Source organism: Cherax quadricarinatus, chromosome 15 (genome assembly GCF_038502225.1).
Source record: "Cherax quadricarinatus isolate ZL_2023a chromosome 15, ASM3850222v1, whole genome shotgun sequence".
Classification (NCBI taxonomy): Eukaryota; Metazoa; Arthropoda; class Malacostraca; order Decapoda; family Parastacidae; genus Cherax; species Cherax quadricarinatus.
In genome coordinates, this window is record NC_091306.1 from 42994396 (window position 1) to 43017290 (window position 22895).

At 42.0% G+C, this 22895-nt stretch overlaps 1 protein-coding gene across 3 annotated transcripts in view; it reads right to left on the bottom strand.

The window, feature by feature from the left end:
• The window catches only part of LOC128703312 (facilitated trehalose transporter Tret1-like), a 50273-nt gene that overhangs the window by 12444 nt on the left and 14934 nt on the right, over positions 1-22895 (bottom strand). For all 3 annotated transcript variants that reach the window (XM_053797926.2, XM_053797928.2, XM_053797927.2), the window contains exons 2-5: positions 10298-10392; positions 9636-9786; positions 8546-8708; positions 292-993 (exon numbers count right to left, since the gene is read on the bottom strand). In XM_053797926.2, the coding sequence (XP_053653901.1) occupies positions 292-993; positions 8546-8708; positions 9636-9786; positions 10298-10392 (1111 nt within the window). The remainder of the gene's footprint in view (positions 1-291; positions 994-8545; positions 8709-9635; positions 9787-10297; positions 10393-22895) is intronic.

The following is a 22895-nucleotide window of genomic DNA, read 5'->3' on the forward strand; positions in this document are numbered from 1 at the left end:
TTTTCGGCTTCTATTTGAGAGGTGTAAGCCCAATATAACCTCTAGAGCAGCTCCGTTCTCCTGAATGAAGAGCCCTTCATCAAGTTCGAGGTATCTTGAAGAGGCGGATAGTACAGTACAGTGCTTGCACTCTGCGATGCTGCAGTCTAGTGGGTCATCAGTGCATTAAAATATCTGTAATTTTCGGATAAAACAATATAGGAGAGAAATAAATTATTTTCCTTCTTTGGCTCACCCTGCCTTGGTAGGACAGAAGGTGTGTTCAAAAACAAAACAAACTAGTTTTTCTACCTTGAATAAGTGTCGTCCTCGGATTGAGAAGCTTCAGCGAGATGGACATATATGCCGAGTATTACTAAGGCAGATGAATTGATAGCATGAGACAGAACCAGGCAGTAGCGACGACCAGTACGGTCGATAAGCACAAAAGCTACCAGCGTCCCCAGCACTCTGACAACACCAACAATGACTGTGACCATGTCTGGGTCCCACCGCACTCCAGATGCTTGTAGAACTCTGGATGTATGCACCATGAAAACATAGTTACCACAGAACTGCTGCAAAAAGAATAGTATATCTATTACAGCCATTCGCATCACTATATAACGTTTCAGAAGTGCCCTCCAGCCACCTGAAGTAGCCTGGTTACGCTTCTCCAAATCTGCTACTTCTGAGCCAATGTCGGCATAGGGACCTCGAAGTTTTCTTAGGATTTTTAAAGCTTTTTCTGGAGATCCTTTTACCACTAAGAATGATGGTGAATCTGGTAGACAGAAAGTACACACAAAAAACATTATAGGAGGGAGGGAACACACCAGTGCCAGGTAATGCCACTCAAGAACGTAACCCAAACCAACTGTGTACAGACCACCTAAAACTATTCCTAATGTGGGTATAGATGCCATCATTCCACGAACACTGGCGTCTGCAAGTTCGATGACGTAGAGTGTTCCAGCTACCGAGGATGCCCCACACGCCATGCCCAGCACGAACCTGTTGGACAAACACACTTCACTGATTATGTAGAAAGACATGAGAGGAATGGAACATGAATCTGAAAGTGGAAATATGTCAACAAAGTTGCTAAAGCAAACTTGCCGAATAGACTGAACTTCCTTAAATACTGGACTTTTTCCGAAATATTTTTACAGATGTTTTCTTCTCACTGACAAAGATGTACTTTTTATTTTTGGACCAAACCTAACTTAGGAAGCTCACTTAACCTAACTAAATTCTGCTATATACAGATCAGTTTAAATTTATTTAATGATACTAAAATCAATAATATATACCACCTCTATAGCTGGAATGGGGACCCTCATCCTCAGAGAAGACAATAAACGTACCTCAGGGAAAACTCAAGGTTCTCCCCGGAGCTGTTTGAATATTTTCTTCTCCTACCACCCCCTATATATTTTTTTTATTCTATGTGAACATTTATTAATAAACAAAATACATTTACAGAAAAAACATAAACATGAATACAATGGCACAATGTATCAAAGATGATGAATTTCCTCCAGCTCCTCCGAGGCTGGACGTGAGCCAAGTATGCAGCAAGCATTTCCCCTCTGGATGGCGATGCTGAGGCGCTGGAACATGAAAGTGGCTGCCCTTGGGTCCCTGGTGGTGTCGATGAGTCTGGAACCCAATTCTTTAAGGAAACGTGTGGCATTTTTTCCCCATGATCCCAAGGTCTCTGATCCCACTGGGACAAATTGATACTGTTGGCTAATGTCCCTGTACTTGCTGATCTTGTACTCCTCCCTGTGGTCAGCAGCTCCTCCCTGTCGCCCCACACTGTGACAGATATAGGTGTCAGCCAGTGTGGACACACAGGTATAGTCCCATGCTAAGAGCTTGCCATTCTTCCAAGGATAGATGGTGATCCCGTCGGGGCGGTTTGATGGGTTGTGGGTATTGTTTGCTGCAAGTGATCGTGGCTCCCTCTCGGCAGGGCATCCAGCTGTAGCAAGGGTTCTCTTAATGATGTCGTTGACCTCATTGTGTCTTGCATGCCAGCCCTTGGTTTTGGAACAGTTAAGACCATGTAGACTGTATTGGTCTGCTTGCACTTCGCCGCAAATACACATATATTCTGTGTGAATTGGGGCAGCAAGGCGCAGAGCCACTGCAATACGGAGGGTCTTAGGGTCGAGTCGCGTTCCCATTGCCGATATGGGAACTGTTTGGAGGAAGTCCCCGGAGTGAGATGCACTCACAGCCTGGAGATGGGCAATCTCCCTATCTGATGTTGCAGCCCTGAGCATGTTGGCAAGCGCCTTTTCAGCAATTGGGCCATCCCAGCTTGACTGTTTGTGAGCCAGTGCTGCACTAGGGTTTGGTGCTGGAGCAGCAAGTCTCCCATTCAGTGATGGCACTGGCATAGCTAGGGTCTTCTATTCCTGGTGAGTCACTGAGGGTGTCAGGAAGAATTTGTCTTATCAACTCGTTTGATGCAATGGAAGAGGATAGGAAAGCAATCTGGGAGGATCTGCATACTCCTAGCCCTCCAAGCCTGACCGGAAGTGAGGCTTGCAACCACTGTCCATCGTCAAGGGAAAAAGATTCAATACACTCTCTAGCATGGCCTTCAGGAGAGAGTCATATTCCTTGAGTTTTGGACTGCTGAAGGCTGGGGAGCATCTCAGAAAATAGGTAAGTTTTGGGATTGACAGGCACCTGGTGAGTAGGTAGAAGGCATCGTGTGTGTCAATGTCTTTCATCCTGCTTTCCATCGTCCGGAGGTCTGAGACTTTTTTTCCTAGGATCAGATCGATGGCACTGGACCCAAGAGGAGCACCGAGGAGAGTGCTATTGGCTGGATCAATGGCTCGTGCTCCTGATAAAATGGCACTAATATTCTGGATCATCTGTTGATTGGTAGAAACTATTTCACATTTGGTGGAGTTTAAAGAAAGGCCCAGGCTTTCTCCCATGTCTTTAATTTTACTGATGTCCTCTAGGAGAGATTGTGTTGTGCCAGCTAGGGTACCGTCGTCCAGGCACCAGATATTGAGCTCACTGGAGAGTGCCTCCGTGACTTCCTTGATGACCAAACAAAATAGAAAGGGGGCGAGAGGGTCCCCCTGTTTCACGCCCTCACACGAGTCAATTTCATAGTCCCCAAACAATAGTTTGGAAGTCACACTATAACAAGATTCTATGAAGGGATAAAGGGAAGGGAAGTTTCTATAAACTGCTTGGAGAGCAGCATCCCTTCCGACTGAGTTGAAAGCATTGGCAAAGTCCAATTTGACCAAGGCTTTTTCATAGGACATGTTTTTGATATATACTCGTGCTGCGTGGGCAGCTGCTTCACAGCCCTGTTGAACGCCGAAACCGAGCTGAGTTGGTTTCAGCATTGCAGCAGCCTCTTGACTCACCCTTCTTACTGCAGCCTTGGCGACTAGGCGCCGAAGGGTGTTACCCACTGCAATGGGCCTGATTCCGCCATCCTTTTTCCGGAGGGCACACAATGAGGCACCAAAGAAAAAGGGTCTGATGGCCTCTGGGACACCGCCAGCCAGGCACAGGTTGGAAAATTTGGTGAGTTCAGACAGCAGCCTCTCTGAAACCTCACCAAGTGCTGGATTGAGTATTTGTTTTAAGTGTTGAGGCCTTAAACTGGTGAAACCTCCTGCTGAACCCTGTGGAAATGACATAGCAGCTTTATACACATCAGCATCCTGTAAGGTTAGATGTTCTTCGCCTGCTGCAATGTCAGGGAGGTCAATGTTGGTACTGGGAGCCCTGGGTGGATGTTTGTCCTTCAGAGCTTGCGCCGTGCTGACGTCCTTGGTAGCGATGGTATCCTCACTGGTTATAAGTCTCAAAGCTCCAATAGTATTACCCTCTTCTATTTTTTTGCTAATTTGGGCTCTGATTTTTGAGGTGTCGGGTGTCCTGTTGTTGGCATTTGCCCGGTGGGTGTTTGTCGCCCTAGGGGGGAGACGGACGAGGTTGTCATCCCTTGGGAATGCAATTATATATATATATATATATATATATATATATATATATATATATATATATATATATATATATATATATATATATAGGGAAGTACCACCTCTATAGATGGAATGGGGACCCTCATACTCAGAGAAGACAATAAACGTACCTCAGGAAAAACTCAAGGTTCTCCCCGAAGCTGTTTGAATATTTTCTTCTCCTACCACCCCTATATATTTTATATTCTATGTGAACATTTATTAATAAACAGAATACATTTACAGAAAAAAAAACATAAAAATGAATACAATGGCACAATGTATCAAAGATCATGAATTTCCTCCAGCTCCTCCGAGGCTGGACGTGAGCCAAGTATGCAGCAAGCATTTCCCCTCTGGATAGCTACGCTGAGGCGCTGGAACATGAAAGTGGCTGCCCTTGGGTCCCTGGTGGTGTCGATGAGTCTGGAACCCAATTCTTTAAGGAAACGTGTGGCATTTTTTCCCCATGATCCCAAGGTCTCTGATCCCACTGGGACAAATTGATACTGTTGGCTAATGTCCCTGTACTTGCTGATCTTGTACTCCTCCCTGTGGTCAGCAGCTCCTCCCTGTCGCCCCACACTGTGACGGATATAGGTGTCAGCCAGTGTGGACACACAGGTATAGTCCCATGCTAAGAGCTTGCCATTCTTCCAAGGATAGATGGTGATCCCGTCGGGGCGGTTTGCTGGGTTGTGGGTATTGTTGGCTGCTGGTGATCGGGGCTCCCTCTCGGCTGGGCATCCAGCTGTAGCAAGGGTTCTCTTAATGATGTCGTTGACCTCATTGTGTCTTGCATGCCAGCCCTTGGTTTTGGAACAGTTAAGACCATGTAGACCGTAATGGTCTGCTTGCACTTCGCTGCAAATACACGTATATTCTGTGTGAATTGGGGCAGCAAGGTGCAGAGCCACTGCAATACGGAGGGTCTTAGGGTCGAGTCGCGTTCCCATTGCCGAAATGGGAACTGTTTGGAGGAAGTCCCCGGAGTAAGGTGCGCTCACAGCCTGGAGACAGGCAATCTCCCTATCTATATATATATACATATATATATATATATATATATATATATATATATATATATATATATATATATATATATATATATATATATATATATATATATATATATATATATATATATATATATATATATATATATATATATATATATATATACATATATATATATATATATATATATATATATATATATATATATATATATATATATATATATATATATATATATATATATATATATATATATATATATATATATATATATATATATATATATATATATATATATATATATGGTATAAACCTTGGTAATAAATACCGACAAGTTGGTTTAGAAAGACACGTAAGCAAACACTATAACATATTTATTAGAAAACGTTTCGGTCCTGGAACCTTGATCACTTCTAACATACAGAGGTAGAAAGACATTATATATATAGGCGGAGAGTGAGATGTGACGCACGTGACCTGAGGAATGTCATAAGAACATAAGAATGGAGGAACACTGTAGAAGGCCTACTGGCCCATGCGAGGCGAGGGTAGACGATGAAATCACGTGACTCCTGTGTTGTTGGGTTGGTGCTGCTTAAGTATCATGTATGCCAATGTTTTTGAAATTTTGTAGTTTCCAGTGTTGCGTTCTATAGTGTCGGTGACGGTGATTAGTGAGGCTTCTAGGCACCGTCGGCGTCTGAGGTCTGGTTCGGTGAGAACGAATGTCTTTCTACCTCTGTATGTTAGAAGTGATCAAGGTTCCAGGACCGAAACGTTTTCTAATAAATATGTTATAGTGTTTGCTTACGTGTCTTTCTAAACCATATATATATATATATATATATATATATATATATATATATATATATATATATATATATATATATATATATATATATATATATATATATATATATATATATATATATATATATATATATATATATATATATATATATATATATGGGGAAGTGGAACAGAATTCTTCCTCTGTAAGCCATGCTTGTCGAAAAGGCGACTAAAATGCCGGGAGCAAGAGGCTAGTAACCTCTTCTCCTGTATAAATTACTAAATATAAATAGAGAAATTTTCGTTGTTCTTTTTGGGTCACCCTGCCTCGGTGGGATACGCCCGGTTTGTTGGAATATATATATATATATATATATATATATATATATATATATATATATATATATATATATATATATATATATATATATATATATATATATGTGTGTGTGTGTGTGTGTGTGTGTCTGTGTGTGTGTGTGTGTATGTATACACACACACAACAGCACACTGCGGCTAGCCGGAGGATCGAAAACGTGTTGATTTATCCCGCCTCGTGAGAAGCAAGTCAAAATTACACGACGCTCTAAACCACTGTACCATACAATCCTACAAACAACATGAGCCTAGCGCACTAGGCTTGCTTCATGTTGCGAGGACATACAATGGTGTGGTTGCCTCAGAACTTATTTCATTCTTCTCCCCGTTTGATGTATTAGCCTCCACAAGCAGTAAATATATTAATGCACGAACAAGTGGTATTTAAGCAATCACATACTGTGGCTAGCCGGGGGTTCGAATCCGTGTTGTTTTAGCCTGCCTCGTGGTTTTAGAGCGCCGTGAATTTTGCTTTGCTTTCCACGAGGCGAGCTAAAACAACACGGATACGATCCCCTGGCTAGCTGCAGTCTGTTATTGCTTAAATACCACTCGCTCGTAGTTGCACTGTCACCGGAAGATCAGCAATGGAATCAAGCAACTCTCTCAGTGCGAGTGGGAGGTATAAGGGTGCGCAAGGCAACGCAGGTAGCTTTACCTGCATTTCTGTCCTCGTGAATGGCTTCCAGTGGACTAGTCAAGGATATTATCCTCGAACGCTTGAGAGGCGCGGTAGGAGCTCAAGATCCCAGGTTCAGTGAAGCAGCCGTGCGGTGGGACACCCTTGCAGACTCCTCCAGCAGATCAGTTCCGCCCAAAGAGAATAAACAGTCTCACTGGGACAAACCGATCATGGAAAAAATTGCCAACACAATGCTCAACAACACTTCAGGAAAGGACAAAGCTCATCTCCTGGCGGTGAAGGCACCACATTCAGGAAATTTCTTTTTAGTTGTTCCCAATTCCTTCCTGGGCACCCGACTCGACCCACAGGCCACTCGGATTGGTGTTGCTCTTTGCTTAGCCGCCCCCATACTCATTGAATATAGGTGTATTTGCGTCAGGGCGTCGGCTGATCAATTCGGACTTCATGGTCTCCTGTGTCATACATCAGATGGGAAGTATGCTAGACATGAGGAGGTCAGCGACATCATAAAGAGAAGTCTCGCCAAAGTCCGTTGCGCAGCTCAATGGGAGCCCCAAGTATGGAGGTCTGACGGAAGTCAAAAGCTTCCAGATGGAGCCACTATGCTACCTTGGAAGGATGGTAAGCAGATTGCCTGGGACTACACCTGTGCTGCCATGTTGACGGATATCTACTTACCATACTCCGAAGTTGAAGGGGGTGGAGCCGCCAGTTACAGGGAGACCCAGAAGATCCGCAAATTTGAGGGGCTGCCCAGTTGCTATAACTTCATCCAAGTAGGGTCGGAGACCCTTGGAGCATGGGGCAAGTTCCTCAAAGAGCTGGGCGAGAAACTCATCACACAAACCATGGATCACAGATCGGCCAGCTTCCTCTTTCAGAGACTTAGTGTTGCGATCCAGAGGGGAAATGCCTGCAGCATTCTGAGTACGCGGCCGACTACCGGGGAGTTGGATGAGGTATTTGAGAAGTAGGCTCTGACATGTATGTTGTTCTACTTCCTATTGTATTTTTGTTAATATATTTTGTCTTTAAATAAAGTTTACATAGAATATAAAATATAGGGGTGGTAGGATAAGAAAATACTCAACAGCTCCGGGGAGAATCTCGAATCAAGTGGTAGCCTTCTCCTGGAAGCCTCTGGTGCATCCATTAATATCAACCTTCACTAAGTATATAGTATGCTGGAAACCACATTCTTTCCTGGCTACTCTACACCTGTGACGGAGGGAGTGTGAGGGAAGGCGGCTGATTTAATGCACTCCTCCCCCAACTCCTAAATAGTGCGAGATTCAAGCAAGACTTGACGTACTCAGCAAGGTTTCTGTACTTGTTGAATATCCTGCTAAGAGTGGAGTGCGGTGCTTAATATTAATATCTGCGAGCTTTGTGTCAGCTTTAGAAAAATCTGGCGATAAATCTTTGAGATTATTAAATTAATTAAAAAAACGTCAAAACCGCAATGATCATACTGTGGTTAGCGAATGGGAGGTGATCACGTTTGTTTGATCATCAGGAAGCCTGGTCAAGGACCGGGTCGCTGGGGCGTTGACCCCCGAGACACCCTCCAGGTATGTAAGTGGAGGATAGTTCCATTTCCTTTTAATTAACAGTAATTAACCTTCTAGAAAAATATACCTCTAGGAAAATATATTACGCATTTTAAATAGAAAGAAAATTATAACCCAGCGCCAAAAGAAACATAATGAGGGAACATTACCTTGCTATAAGAAGAACGAGAGGGTTGGGAGCGAAGGCGTTGGCTAACCAACCTAGGAGAAAGGGAACGATTATCATTTGCAAGGCTCTCAGCCGTCCCAGCCTCGTCACTATCCATCCGCACACCCAGGACCCCAACAGCGAACCCAGAGACACCAAACTTCCTGTAGAAATGTAACTGAAGTTATAAGTCACTTACGAGGTAGCGCTAAGCTTCTAGAGAGTCAAATATTCACGGGTAACAAGGTAATCAAACAACAAGGCTCTCCTTGAATGAATGACTGCATAAAGAAAGCATGGATATGTAACTATTATGGAAAAAGGCAGCAGGGTAGTGCTGATGTATCCAATTTTCTCTTAAAAAATGTCCTAAACCTCAGTGGAAGGTCAATTCCTGCTGCACCTTGATGGTACGAGGTAGATGGTCGTACTGCCAACAGGAAGCCGAACGAGTTTTACTGGGATGCTTCGCTGTGAGTAATAATTAGAGAGAAATGTTGTTCAAATAAAGAATTATTCAGCTGGTGAGTAATAAAAAACGTGCAACAGTTGGGCATTTTCGCCGTCGAAACGTTTCGCCTCCTTAGCAGGCTTCTTTAGTCAAGTACAGACAACTAAATAGTGGAGCTAGCAGATACAAGAGGTAAATATGTAGTGATTATCTCATATTTATTTCTCCTCTACTTCTGCTGTCTCCAGTATTTAGTCACCTCTGTATTAGACTGAAGAAGTCTGCTGAGCAGGCGAAACGTTTCGATACAATAGATACCCATCTGCTGCACATGTGTCCCATTCATCTACTTGACGGTGCTGTTACAGAGAGAATAATGAGACTCTTCTTTCTCATCATTGGTGACTCGTATTACTTCTTATTCCTGCTGAAGACACCGTGTAGCACTGCACAATGACGCACCGTGTAGCACTGCAGTGACGCACCGTGTAGTACTACACAGTGATACACCGTGTAGTACTGCACGGTGATATTCTCCCAGGTGCTGTATAACCCTTACAGGTTCAGCTCTCCCATTCACGAATGTAATAATAATAATAACAGTAAAGAGATAATCAGAAATAGGTAACTCTGTTCTCACCCGTCATGTCCATCTCAGCGGTGCTGAGAACCATTTGAGTGCCGACCAGCGTGGCGTTGTTTGTTGCCATGTCTGAGAGTGCCGGTGAGGGCCAAGTTAATGTGGCACCCAGAGAAAAGTGGCCCATTGACCCCATAATCACCAGACCAATCTGTGACCGAGGTGAGGTCGTAGGGAGAGAAGTAGAAGTTGAATGAGCTATAATGAAACGAACGAGGCCCTTCAAGAAAGGCATAATTGATGCTGACATTAAAATGCAGTCAAGTATTAATGACTGACATACTTTAGATATACCGGCACACACACTTTAGAAGGCAGAGTGACTTATTTTAGAAGACATTGACAAATATCAGAAGACATATGGATAGGCATTAGAAGTGAAGTCCAGGCATAAAATACAATGAAAATAAAATAACTGATACTAGAACATAGCGACATATTAAAAGGCATTGATAAACAGAACGTAGGAGCAGACATTACAAGATGTAGTAACATAAGATAATGACAAAAATTAGAAGACACCAGACGATACGTCGACAGCTTTAGTAATGTAGCGGAATTTAAAAGGTAAACAATGTAAGCGTTTAATATAGAATGACAAAATAGGCACATAACACTTAAGAGTACAACTTAAAGACATAAAAATGACGGTATATAATCACTTGTTTTGTGAGCCGTGCACGTCTCTCATCAGCTGGTTCCTTGGTGGATCCCACCAGCCTCCTGTCCTCTGTAACCGGAGCCACACACTCTCCTCCTAAGTTACATCAAAAAAAAAAAATATTAATAAAAACATCAACAAGGTTTTTCTTGACAGAATTACTTTCACTTTTGGTAGTGTGATGCAAATATGATACATATATATAGCGCCGCTGAAGTGGATCCCAGAAGGGAATCTAAATTTACAAATCAGTCAGTCTTCTGAGTTTCTCTCTCATTATGTGGGCCATTATTGAGCACCTCACTGTTTCTTAACCCTTTACCAGGCCTGGAGATGGGTAATTACCCTTTTCCACTCTGGGTAAAGGGGTAATTACTCTTTTCCACTCTTGGTAAAGGGGTAATTACCCTTTACCAGGCCTGGTAAAGGGTTAAAGGCAAACCACCTCACTGTTTTAAACCGAAAATTTTATTTCTATTCACTGGTTTAGAGATTTAGTAAAACAAATAGAGTAAAATGCAGCTATTTTCACTGAATAAAAACATCTTACCTTTGAAGAGTTTCGAGAGTTTTACTACTCTAGGAGCCCGGCCATGGGTCAGGCTCGTCATCTTAGACAAATGTATTTTCGGTCTGCATTATAGAAAGTAGTTAGAGGATATAAAAAATATGAAACAACTGTATTCAAGTTTATGTCCAACACTGGAATGGTCATACAGAATACGTCAGTCCAAAATTCTTAAAACCCACACAACTATTAAAGTGTGCAACTCACTTGCACTTGATCAAATGTCGACACAGTTCACGTGTGTGTAGATTTCTTGTCAAAGAGTCATTCCACAGAATAGGCTGAGTCCACAAATGATAAGCAAATGCTGGAGTCCACTCATTAGGTAGTTTGTAAATAACAAAAAGGCACAATACCGTGACTGGTCCCTGGACCCATTACGTACCTCTGTAATCTGTAAATACCTTTGTAACTTGTCATGATTATGACCAGACCTACCTGGAGTTCATTACCTTTGTAAATTGTGAGTTCATTACCTTTGTAAATTGTGAGTTCATTACCTTTGTAAATTGTGAGTTCATTACCTCTGTAACTTGCTCAGCTATCAAAACTTTGGAGTCCAGTCCCTGGACCAATTATGTACCTCTGTAATCTTTTGACTACCGCCCACAGGATGGGTATGGGGTGCATAATAAACATATTAAACTAAAACTAACGTGACTGGAACAATACACAAATAACCTGCACATAAAAGAGAGAAGCTTACGACGACGTTTCGGTCCGACTTGGACCATTGACAAAGTCCAAGTCGGACCGAAACGTCGTCGTAAGCTTCTCACTTTTATGTGCAGGTTATTTGTGTAGTATGTAAAGCAAACCTCTTCTTGAAACTGGTCCAAACCACCAAACAAAAGTAGGTATGTAACACCCAAAATGAGCCAAAGTCTATTCTAAGATATATACATAGTGTACTCCACTAAGTACAGTCAAACCATACCACGGGTGGGGTTAGAACCCGCGATCAGAGTCATAAAACTCCAGACCGACGCGTTAGTCACTGGGCCAGCTTGGCTAACGTTTGTTTTCAATCGTGTCATTACGATTTCGTGAGTCATGTGTACACAGTCTGCAGAGGACATATACCTCAAAAACTAGATTCCCAACCCGTTCCACAACAGCTATATCCCAAAAGAAGAATTCAGTATATCACATGAACTAGTGGTGACACCTCTCTCAGACTATGTTCAAACGTGATAATGTGCAGAAACTAAATTTATAATGACCCAGTTGGCAGTGCACTCATCTCATACTGAGTGTCTGTGGTTCGATCCCCGGCAAGGGTAAAAACTTTGGGCATGTTTTCTTATACCTGCTGTCCTTGTTCTCCTGTCAGCAAGTAGGTACCTGGGTGTTAACTGTTGTGGGCTGCACTCCGGGGGAAGGGGGAGGGTAGTATATCATAGATAGTGCTGGGTTTTGAAATGAGCTGATGTAGGATAACAGTGCTTAGCCTGTAATTACTATATATATATATATATCAAACTGCAACAGGCCGGGATTATATCTTGCAATACATTCTCCCGCCTCAAGAGAAAGAACAATGTTCACATCGCCTTAACCACTTAACCAGCGATCTTACAAAGAGTTAGGTGTTGTCCATGATCCGATGACACTCGTGGTAGTGGTAAACTCACTCTTTTGGGTGCATGATCTTTGTAGGATCGCTGGATAAGTGGTTAAGGCGATGTGAACATTGTTCCTTCTCTTGAGGCGGGAGAATGTGCCGCAGGTTCTAATCCCGAGTGGCTGCATTTTGGTAAATGATTCAGTGTCACTTGTTTCGTGGAGGAAGAATGGATTTGTTACATGTTTGTGTAGAGTAGGGTTGAGTAGGGAGAAAAGGGTCATATGTCTTGGCTGAAGACGTTTGAAGAAAGAATGGAGAGTGTACCCTGATTTATTTATGTCTTGACAAAAAAGACTTTGAAAATATGCAAGATTATCTAATTTTATCAGTGTAGTGGTGCCGGCAAGCAGTCGTAACAGCTGGCAGCCTATAAAACTCTCTCACTAACACTGATAGTGATGTTATTCAGTGAATACACAATTATAAACCACTCGCACTCACCCATATTATAATACAACTGTGGTATGATTCATATGATCTACTAGTGTAGATTGTTTACTTTAGCCTCGGTGACAGAAGGGTACTATACTCCATGATTGTAAACCTTTTGGATCCCTTGTGGTGCTATGCCTATGATGGTTGTGAATAATGCGGTCACATTCACATGCTACAGCAGTGTTCATTGAAGACTCCGGATCCATGGAAAGAGTGAGGCATGCGACTGTTTTCCTAGACAAAACAATCCAAGGACACTAAAGTCAGCCAGGATAATCACAGAAAAAATATATGCAATGATTACCGCTCTCGTCCACATTACACCTTTGACCACCCCTTCCTTTGTTATTGTTTTAGAATCCAGAAGCGAATTACAAGCCATTCAGAAATGTGGAATACTACTGAGAGTATTTATGAAACGATACAGAATACGCTGACAGCGTTCTGCTCTGCGTAGAGGTTTATCCAAACATTGTTATATTAAGAGCCGTGTTTTTTTTTTCTATAATTCTCGGAGAAGATTAAACATGAGCTTGTTAGCGATATACGATGATTCGACTAGTTGAGGAGACCACTAGCTATTTATAATATGCAATATTTGAAGACATGGAAGTCCGCTGGATCCTTTCTAGGGGAATAGGGTAAGGGTTTCCAGGAAGACAAGGGTTTCCAGGAAGACAAGGGTTCCCGGGAAGATTAGGGTTTCTAGGGGTGGAGAGAGGGTTTCTAAGGGAGGCAAGGGTTTCCAGGGATTCAAGAGTTTTTAGAAGGGGCAATGGTTTCTACGACAAGGATCTCAAGATGGACAAAAGCACCCCGTAATGCTAGCTTGATCCAGCGTTTTTTAAAATTCCTCAAATCAAAAAAACATTAACACATTTCCTTCATGGAAAGCACCTTTCGAGAAGAAAATATTATAATGGAAGACTAACTTGTTTCACTGATCGAAATAGGAAACAATAATGGAGAATATATATAAGAATATGAAGCTAAAAGAGTAGGTGGAGAGGAGAGCTGGGGGACTGGTAAATTTGATGCCTGATGATGGAAATATGAGACTTTGGCTTGGGTCGCCATCGTTATACGACCCCAGTGTGGCCAGAGAGTAAGAGGTAATGAAGGTGAGCAGTGAGAGGGTGGAAAGGAGTAGGGACGAGGAAGAGTATTGGACAACAAGAGATTACAGGAGACTTCTTGGAAGCTTGAAAAGGAAAGTAGGAATGTAGAAAGGAATGCTAGTGCAACTACTGCAACGAGTTACTGCTACTGCTGCTACTGCTGCTACTACCACTACTACTACTACTGCTGCTGCTACTTCTACTACTACTGCTACTATTACTATTACTACTGCTGTTATTACTACTACTATTGATACTATTGCTACTGCTTTTACCACTACTACAAACTACTACTACCATCCACTACCTACTACTACCATCCACTACTACTACCACCAACTACTACTAGCTATTACCCTCACTACGAGCGACTACTACCACTTTTACATTTACATTTACCACTAACTACCAACACTTCTACTACGGGTAAGTACTACTACCACCACCACTATCACGAGCTACTATTAAAATCGCTACTACCACAATCTACTATCACTCTTTGCGAGTTACCACCACTACCATGAACTACCATCACTACTACTAGCTACTACTACCACGAGTCGCTACTACTACTACTACCACTACCACTAGCCACCACTTCCTTGACTTACTACTACCACAAACACTAGCTACTACTACTACTACCACCACCACCACCACCACTTCTACGACCTACTGCTACCATCACTACTGTGGGCTATTACTACCATTAAAACTGCCAACACTCCCACAAGCTACTACTACTACTACTACCACCACCACCACCACTACTACTACTACTATTACTACCACTCTCCCACAACTACAAGCTATTACTACCACCATTACGAGGGAACTGGACAGGTTCCTCAAATCAGTCCCTGACCAGCTGGGATGTGGTCAGTACGCTGCACTGCATGCTGCCCCCAATAACAGCCTGGTTAATCAGGCCTTAATACACCGGGACCGGCAACATGGGCGTTGCCCCCTTCCCTTGGAAGCGTCATTCAGGTATCTCTCTAGTAGTATAACAGGTTCAAAAACTGAAATATTCTCTTTAGTGACTTACAAAAACGTATTGCCTCCTTTTTTATGAATTGTATCGTTGATATAAAATAAATAAATCACATTCACGAGTAAAAAAAATCTATTAAAAAAACATTCACAGTATTTTCAAAATTATAATTTCTAGATTAGACCATGTGGAGACAACGTTATCCATGGAGGCAAAGAAGGGAATATACGAGAGTATAGTGGTACTAATACTTATATATGTGTAAATCATGGGTTGTGAATGCTGCAGCGAGGAGGAGGCTGGAGGTAGTGGAGATGTCGTGTCTAAGGGCAATGTGTGGTGTAAATATTATGCAGAGAATTCGTAGTGTGGAAACTGGGAGGTGTGGAGTTACAAAAAGTATTATTCAGATGGCTGAAGAGGAGTTATTGAGGTGGTTTGGTCATTCTCTAGTGGATGAAGCAAGATAGAATGACTTGGAGGGTGTATAAATCTGTAATGGATGGGAGGAGGGGTAGGTGTCGTCCTAGGAAAGGTTGGAGGAAGGGGCTAAAAGAGGTTTTGTGTGAAGGGGGCCTGGACATGCAGCAGGCATGTGTGATTGTGTTTGGAGTGAATAGAGACGAATGGTTTTTGAGACCTGACAAGCTGTTGGAGTGTGAGCAGGGTAATATTCTGTGAAGAGATTCGGGGAAACCGGTTAGCCTGAGGTGAGAAGGTACAATGCCTGCACTTTAAAGGAGGAGTTTGGGATATTGGCTGTTTGGAGTGACATCTAAACTGTCATGACAGTGATTATGTGTTAATGATGGTGAGAGTGTTTCTTTTTCGGGTCACCCTGCCTCAGTGGGAGACGGCCGGCGTGTTGAATATTTATATATGTTGTGCCAAATAGATAAAACTTGCGATTTTGGCTTAAATAGAAACGCTCTTCTTGCCGAATAAGGCAAGCGAAAATTTGTGTATGCAATAATTTCACAAAAATCATTCTGAACCTAACGGAAAAAAAATATATTTCAATCTGTTTATTTATTATTAAATTATTGTAAACTTATGTAAAATATATTTAGTTGGATTAGGCTAAATTAAACTGCGCTCGTTATAATAATGTTAGGTAAGTTTGCCAAGGTTCTTTTGGTACAAAATTATTAATTTTTACATTAACATAAATGAAAAAAATATATCTTTAAATGTATAAGATAAAATTTTAGAAAGGACTTAATTTTAAATGAGTTCTTGTTAACTGACCAGGTTTATCTTTTTTTACCAAAGGTTCACTGAAGCAGCCGTGGGGTGGGACACCCTTGCCGACTCTTCCAGTAGACCAGCTCCTCCCAAAGAGCACAAACTCCCACTGGGACAAACCGATCATAGAAAAAATCGCTAGCACAATGCTCACCAACGCTTCAGGAAAGTACAAGCTTGTCTCCTAGCAGTGAAGGCACCACATTTAGGAGATTTCCTTCTAGCTGTTCCCAATTCCTCCCTGGGCACTCGAATCGACCCACAAGCCATTCGGATTGGTGTTGCACTTCGCCTAGCAGCCCCCATACTCACCGAACATACGTAGGTGTATTTGCGACAGGGCGACGGCTGATCAATTCGGATTTCATGGTCTCGTGTGTCACACATCAGAAGGGAAGTATGCTAGACATGAGGAGGTCAACGACATCATAAAGAGAAGTCACCAAAGCCCGTTGCATAGCTCAGCGGGAACCCCAAGTATGGAGGTCCGACGGAAGTCAAAAGTGTCCTGATGGAGCCACTATGCTACCCTGGAAGGATAGTAAGCAGATTGCCTGGGACTACACCTGTGCCGCCACATTGGCAGACACCTACTTGCCATACTCTGAAGCTGAAGGGGGTTTAACCACCAGCTACAGGGAAACCCAGAAGACCCGCAAATATGAAGACCTTTCCCCTTGCTATAACTTCATCATAATAGGGACGGAGACCCTTGGAGCATGGGGCAAGTGTGTTCTAAAGTTCCTCGAAGAGCTGGGTGAAAAACTCATCACAGAAACCATGGATTCCAGGGCGGCCAGCTTCCTCTTTCAGACTCAGCGTCGCGATCCAGAAGGGAAATGCCTGCAGCATCTGGGCACGCGGTCCACCGCCGGGAGCTGGACGAAGTATTCGAGATGTAGCTCTGAGATTTTATCTATGTTGTTCTACTCCCTAATGTATTTTTGTCAATGTATTCTGTGTTTAAATAAATTCTACATAGAATATAGGGGGTGGTAGAAGACAATATTCAAACAGCTTCAGGGAGAACCTTGAGGGTCCCCAACACAGTTCCAGAAGTGGTACCTCCCTATACAAACATACATGTATATATATATATATATATATATATATATATATATATATATATATATATATATATATATATATATATATATATATATATATATATATATATATATATATATATATATGTATATATATATAAGTAGTGAAAATTTCCACTGAGCGCACCCTTCCGGTTTGGGCCTTCCACTGAGCGCACCCTTCCGGTTTAGGCCTTCCACTGAGCGCACCCTTCCGGTCTAGGACCAGCAGCTGGAGGGTCACCTTTTCACACCTAGGTGTTACTTCCGGTTTTGACCATGACCTCGCCCTCGAGACTACCTCACCCTTGACCCCCCCAACCAATACCCACACCCACGACCCCCCCCACCCTCGCGACCCCCCCCGCGCGCCGCGCGCCCCCCCCGCGCGCCCGCCCGCGCGCCCGCCCGCGCGCCCCGCGCCCGCCCGCGCGCCCGCCCGCGCCCTTCGCGAGCCCCGCCCGCGCCTTCTGCTGCGCCTTCTGCAGCGTCGTCCGGATCGCCCCCACGCCCCGTTTTTTTTCCGATTTTTTTCGAATTTTTTTTGAATTTCATTTTCTTGTGCTCTCCATCTCCTCAGATCAAATTTTTGAGGTTCCCCCTCCCACTTTCACCCCCATCCCAAAATTTCTCGATATTACCAAGTTTTTGGATTCCCCCCTATGGGGGTTTCGAAAGTCTCCACTTCCTCGGATCCCCCTCACACTTTCACCCCCCAACCCAAAAAATTTCTCGATAATACAAGTTTTTTTGGATTCCCCCCTATGGGGTTTTCGAAATTCTCCATCTCCTCGGATCAAGTTTTTTGGATTCCTCCCTATGGGGTTTTCGAAATTCTCCATCTCCTTGGATCAAGTTTTTTGGATTCCCCCCTATGGGGTTTTCGAAATTCCTCGGATCAAAGTTTTTGGAATCCCCCCTCTGGGGGTAAGCATTCAAAATAGACTCCTCCTATGGGGGCATGCTTACTACAGGTCTAATGAAGGGTGTTTACTCGGCGGTCAGTGACGTCACGTGTTGACCCAGCACACAGGTTGAATCAGGTCGGTCCTTTTAGTTCATTCAAGATAATAAGGGAACATAGTAGTGACGTCACGCGCACACAGGCTGAATCTTGTCTACCCTTTTAGTTAATAAGGGGACACAGTACATCAGAAAGGCACATTTTTTCGTTAATACTCACAATTTCTTTACAACACAAGTCTAGACATATTTCATCTCAGGTCACTCCCCCCACGAAGTAACCTCCTCCCCACCCTCCCGAACCCTCACACTCCAACCAACACCTCACAATTTTCACTCATAACCCCCAATTTTTCTCGTTTTAACCCTTTTAGTTCATTAAAGTTAATAAGGGGACACATGCATCAGAAAGTCACCACATCGCTTACATCCACTTTCGTTAAATTCACTACTCACAATTTTACATATTACGAAGTTAAATACGCACTTTTACTTTGAACATCTTCAAAACACTCTCATAAATCATTTGAATACTCACAAAAAATACCTTTATACATTTCCAAACAACACTGAAATACTCCAAAAACATCATTCGAACACCCCCAAATCATCTCTGAATACTCCCAGAACACCTTCATAAGTACTCTTGCACATCATTTGAACACCTTCATAAGTACTCTCTTAATCATTTGTACACCTTCAAAAAACACCTTTGAATACTCACATAAACACCCTTGAACACCTTCAAAACACCTTTGAATAACCTCAAAACACCTTTGAACACCTTCAAAACACCCTTGAACACCTTCAAAACACCCTTGAACACTCTCAAAAACAACATTTGAACACACTCAAAACACCTTTGAACACCTTTGAACATTTCCAAAACACTATTTGAGTACTCCCAAATAAGATTTGACATCTCTAATTTATCTGCACTTACACATTTCATTAAATTACAACTCATCCCCTCAGTCTCCAGACTAGGCATTTTCTCGTTTTTACCCTTTTAGTTCATTAAAGTTATTAAGGGGACACAATACATCAGAAAAAAGTCACAAAAACTAACTCAAACACTTTACTTTGAACACCCCCAAAGTACTCTCATAATCATTTGAATACTCACATAAACACCCTTGAACACCTTCAAAACACCTTTGAATATCGTTTTAAACTAATTTCATCACAACCCACTTATATCATCTTTTTTCGGTAACTCTAATTCGACTACACTACCCTCATCAATTACCAACAAATTTTACTCGTTTTAACTAATGTCATCACTGTAACCAAGATTTTCACAAAAAAAAAAAAAACTCTATGACACCTAACACACACGCACACACACACCCCACAACACCCACAATTTTTCTCGTTTTAACCCTTTTAGTTCATTAAAGTTAATAAGGGGACACAGTACATCAGAAAGTCACAACAACAACATCCACAACCCACAATTTTTTCTCGTTTTAGCTAATTTCATCAGAAAAAGTCCCAACAACAACCCACTTATAACATCTTTTTTCGGTATCTCTAGTTCGACAACAACACCCACATCCCACAACACCCACGAACATTTCCAAAACACTATTTGAGTACTCCCAATTACACCACTGATTACTACTAAAACACCACTGAATTCAATCAAAACACCCTTCAACACCTTCAAACACCCTTGAACACCTTCAAAACACTCTTGAACACCTTCAAAATCACCTTTGAACATTTCCAATCAACACTGAAACACTTCCAAAAAACACAATTTGAGTACTCCCAATTACACCACTGAATACTACTAAAACACCGCTGAATTCAATCAAAACACCCTTCAACACCTTCAAAACACCTTTGAACACCTTCAAAACACCTTTGACACCTTCAAAAACACCTTTGAACATTTCCAATCAACACTGAAACACTTCCAAAAAAACACAATTTGAGTACTCCCAATTACACCACTGAATACTACTAAAACACCGCTGAATTCAATCAAAACACCCTTCAACACCTTCAAAACACCTTTGAACACCTTTGAACACCTTCAAAAAAACAACATTTGAACACACTCAAAACACCTTTGAACACCTTTGAACATTTCCAAACAACACTGAAACACTTCCAAAAACACCATTTGAGTACTCCCAAATACACCACTGAATACTAAAACACCACTGAATACACTCAAAACACCACCAAAATCACCATAAACTAAGATCAACACCCACATCCCACAACACCCACAACCCACAACACCCACAATTTTTTCTCGTTTTATCTAATTTCATCAGAAAGTCACAACACCCACACCCCCCATTTTTTTCTCGTTTTAACCCTTTTAGTTCATTAAAGTTAATAAGGGGACACACTACATCAGAAAAAGTCCCAACAACAACCCACTTATAACATTTTTTTTTCGGTATCTCTAGTTCGACAACAACACCCACAACACCCACATCCCACAACACCCATGAACATTTCCAAAACACTATTTGAGTACTCCCAATTACACCACTGATTACTACTAAAACACCGCTGAATTCAATCAAAACACCCTTCAACACCTTCAAACACCCTTGAACACCTTCAAAACACTCTTGAACACTTTTCAAAAACACCTTTGAACATTTCCAATCAACACTGAAACACTTCCAAAAACACCATTTGAGTACTCCCAATTACACCACTGATTACTACTAAAACACCGCTGAATTCAATCAAAACACCCTTCAACACCTTCAAACACCCTTGAACACACTCAAAACACCCTTCAACACCTTCAAAACACCTTTGAACACCTTCAAAACACCTTTGAACACATTCAAAACACTCTCATAATCATTTGAACACACTCAAAACACCTTTGAATAACCTCAAAACACCTTCGAACACCTTCAAAACACCCTTGAACACCCTTGATCACCTTCAAAAAAAAACAACATTTGAACACACTCAAAACACCTTTGAACACCTTTGAACATTTCCAAACAACACTGAAACACTTCCAAAAACACCATTTGAGTACTCCCAAATACACCACTGAATACTAAAACACCACTGAATACACTCAAAACACCACCAAAATCACCATAAACTAAGATCAACACCCACATCCCACAACACCCACAACCCACAACACCCACAATTTTTTCTCGTTTTATCTAATTTCATCAGAAAGTCACAACACCCACACCCCCCATTTTTTTCTCGTTTTAACCCTTTTAGTTCATTAAAGTTAATAAGGGGCCACACTACATCAGAAAAAGTCACAAAAACAACCCACTTATAACGTCTTTTCGGTATCTCTAGTTCGACAACAACACCCACATCCCACATCACCCACATCCCACATCCCCCACACACACACACAGACACACACACACACACATCCCTAACCTAGCCTAACCTAACCTAACTTATCCTAACCTAACCTAACCTAACCTAACCTAACCTAACCTAACCTAACTTATCCTAACCTAGCCTAACCTAACCTAACCTTACCTAAATTATCCTAACCTAACCTAACCTAGCCTAACCTAACCTAACCTAACCTAACCTAACCTAACCTAACCTAACCTAACCTAACCTAACCTAACCTAACCTAACCTAACCTAACTTAACCTAACCCAACCTAACCTAACCTAACCTAGCCTAACCTAACTTAACCTAACCTAACCTAACCTACCCTAACCTAACCTAACCTAACCTATCTTAACCTTACCTAACCTAACCTAGCCGAACCTATCCTAACCTAACCTAAAATATATTGGAACACTTCCAAAATACATTAGAGTACTCCAGAATTACTTTGAACGACTCCATTTTTGGATATTTCCAAATTAGTTTTGAAAACTTTATCGTAAAATCGAACATTATTTTCTTGTTGGTAAAACACACTCAATGGTAGAAATATTTACTCGATTTCCGAATAGAAGCACTGTCCTCGCTCTGAGAGACTCATTGTGGGTCACCCCAACACATGGTGTAATGCGCTTCACACCCAAGGTAGAACATAACACCTGCGTCAACTCAGGACAGACAGGCGCCATGTAATGCGGGTAACATCCAAGGTAGAAAATCATCTCTTTCCAGACCAACTGTCTATCCTAACCTAACCTAACCTAACCTAATTCCTAACCTAACCTAACCTCACCTAACCGAACCTAACCTAACTCCATCAATCACCTCTATCCTAACCTAACCTAACCTAACCTAACCCAACCTAACTCCATCAAACACCTCTATCCTAACCTAACCTAACCTATCCTAACCTAACCTAACTCCATCAAACACCTCGAATACTACCTAACTTAACCTAACCTAACCTTACCTAACCTACCGAACCTAACCTAACCTAACCTAACCTATCCTAACCTGTCCCAACCTAACCTAACCTAACCTATCCTAACCTAACCTAACCTAACCTAACCTAACTTATCCTAAGCTAACCTAACCTAACTTATCCTAACCTAACCTATCCTAACCTAACCTAAACACTGACTAACTTTGAACCAACTCTGAACACCACTGATCTTCTTCAAAAAATGCTCTGCACATCATTTGAACA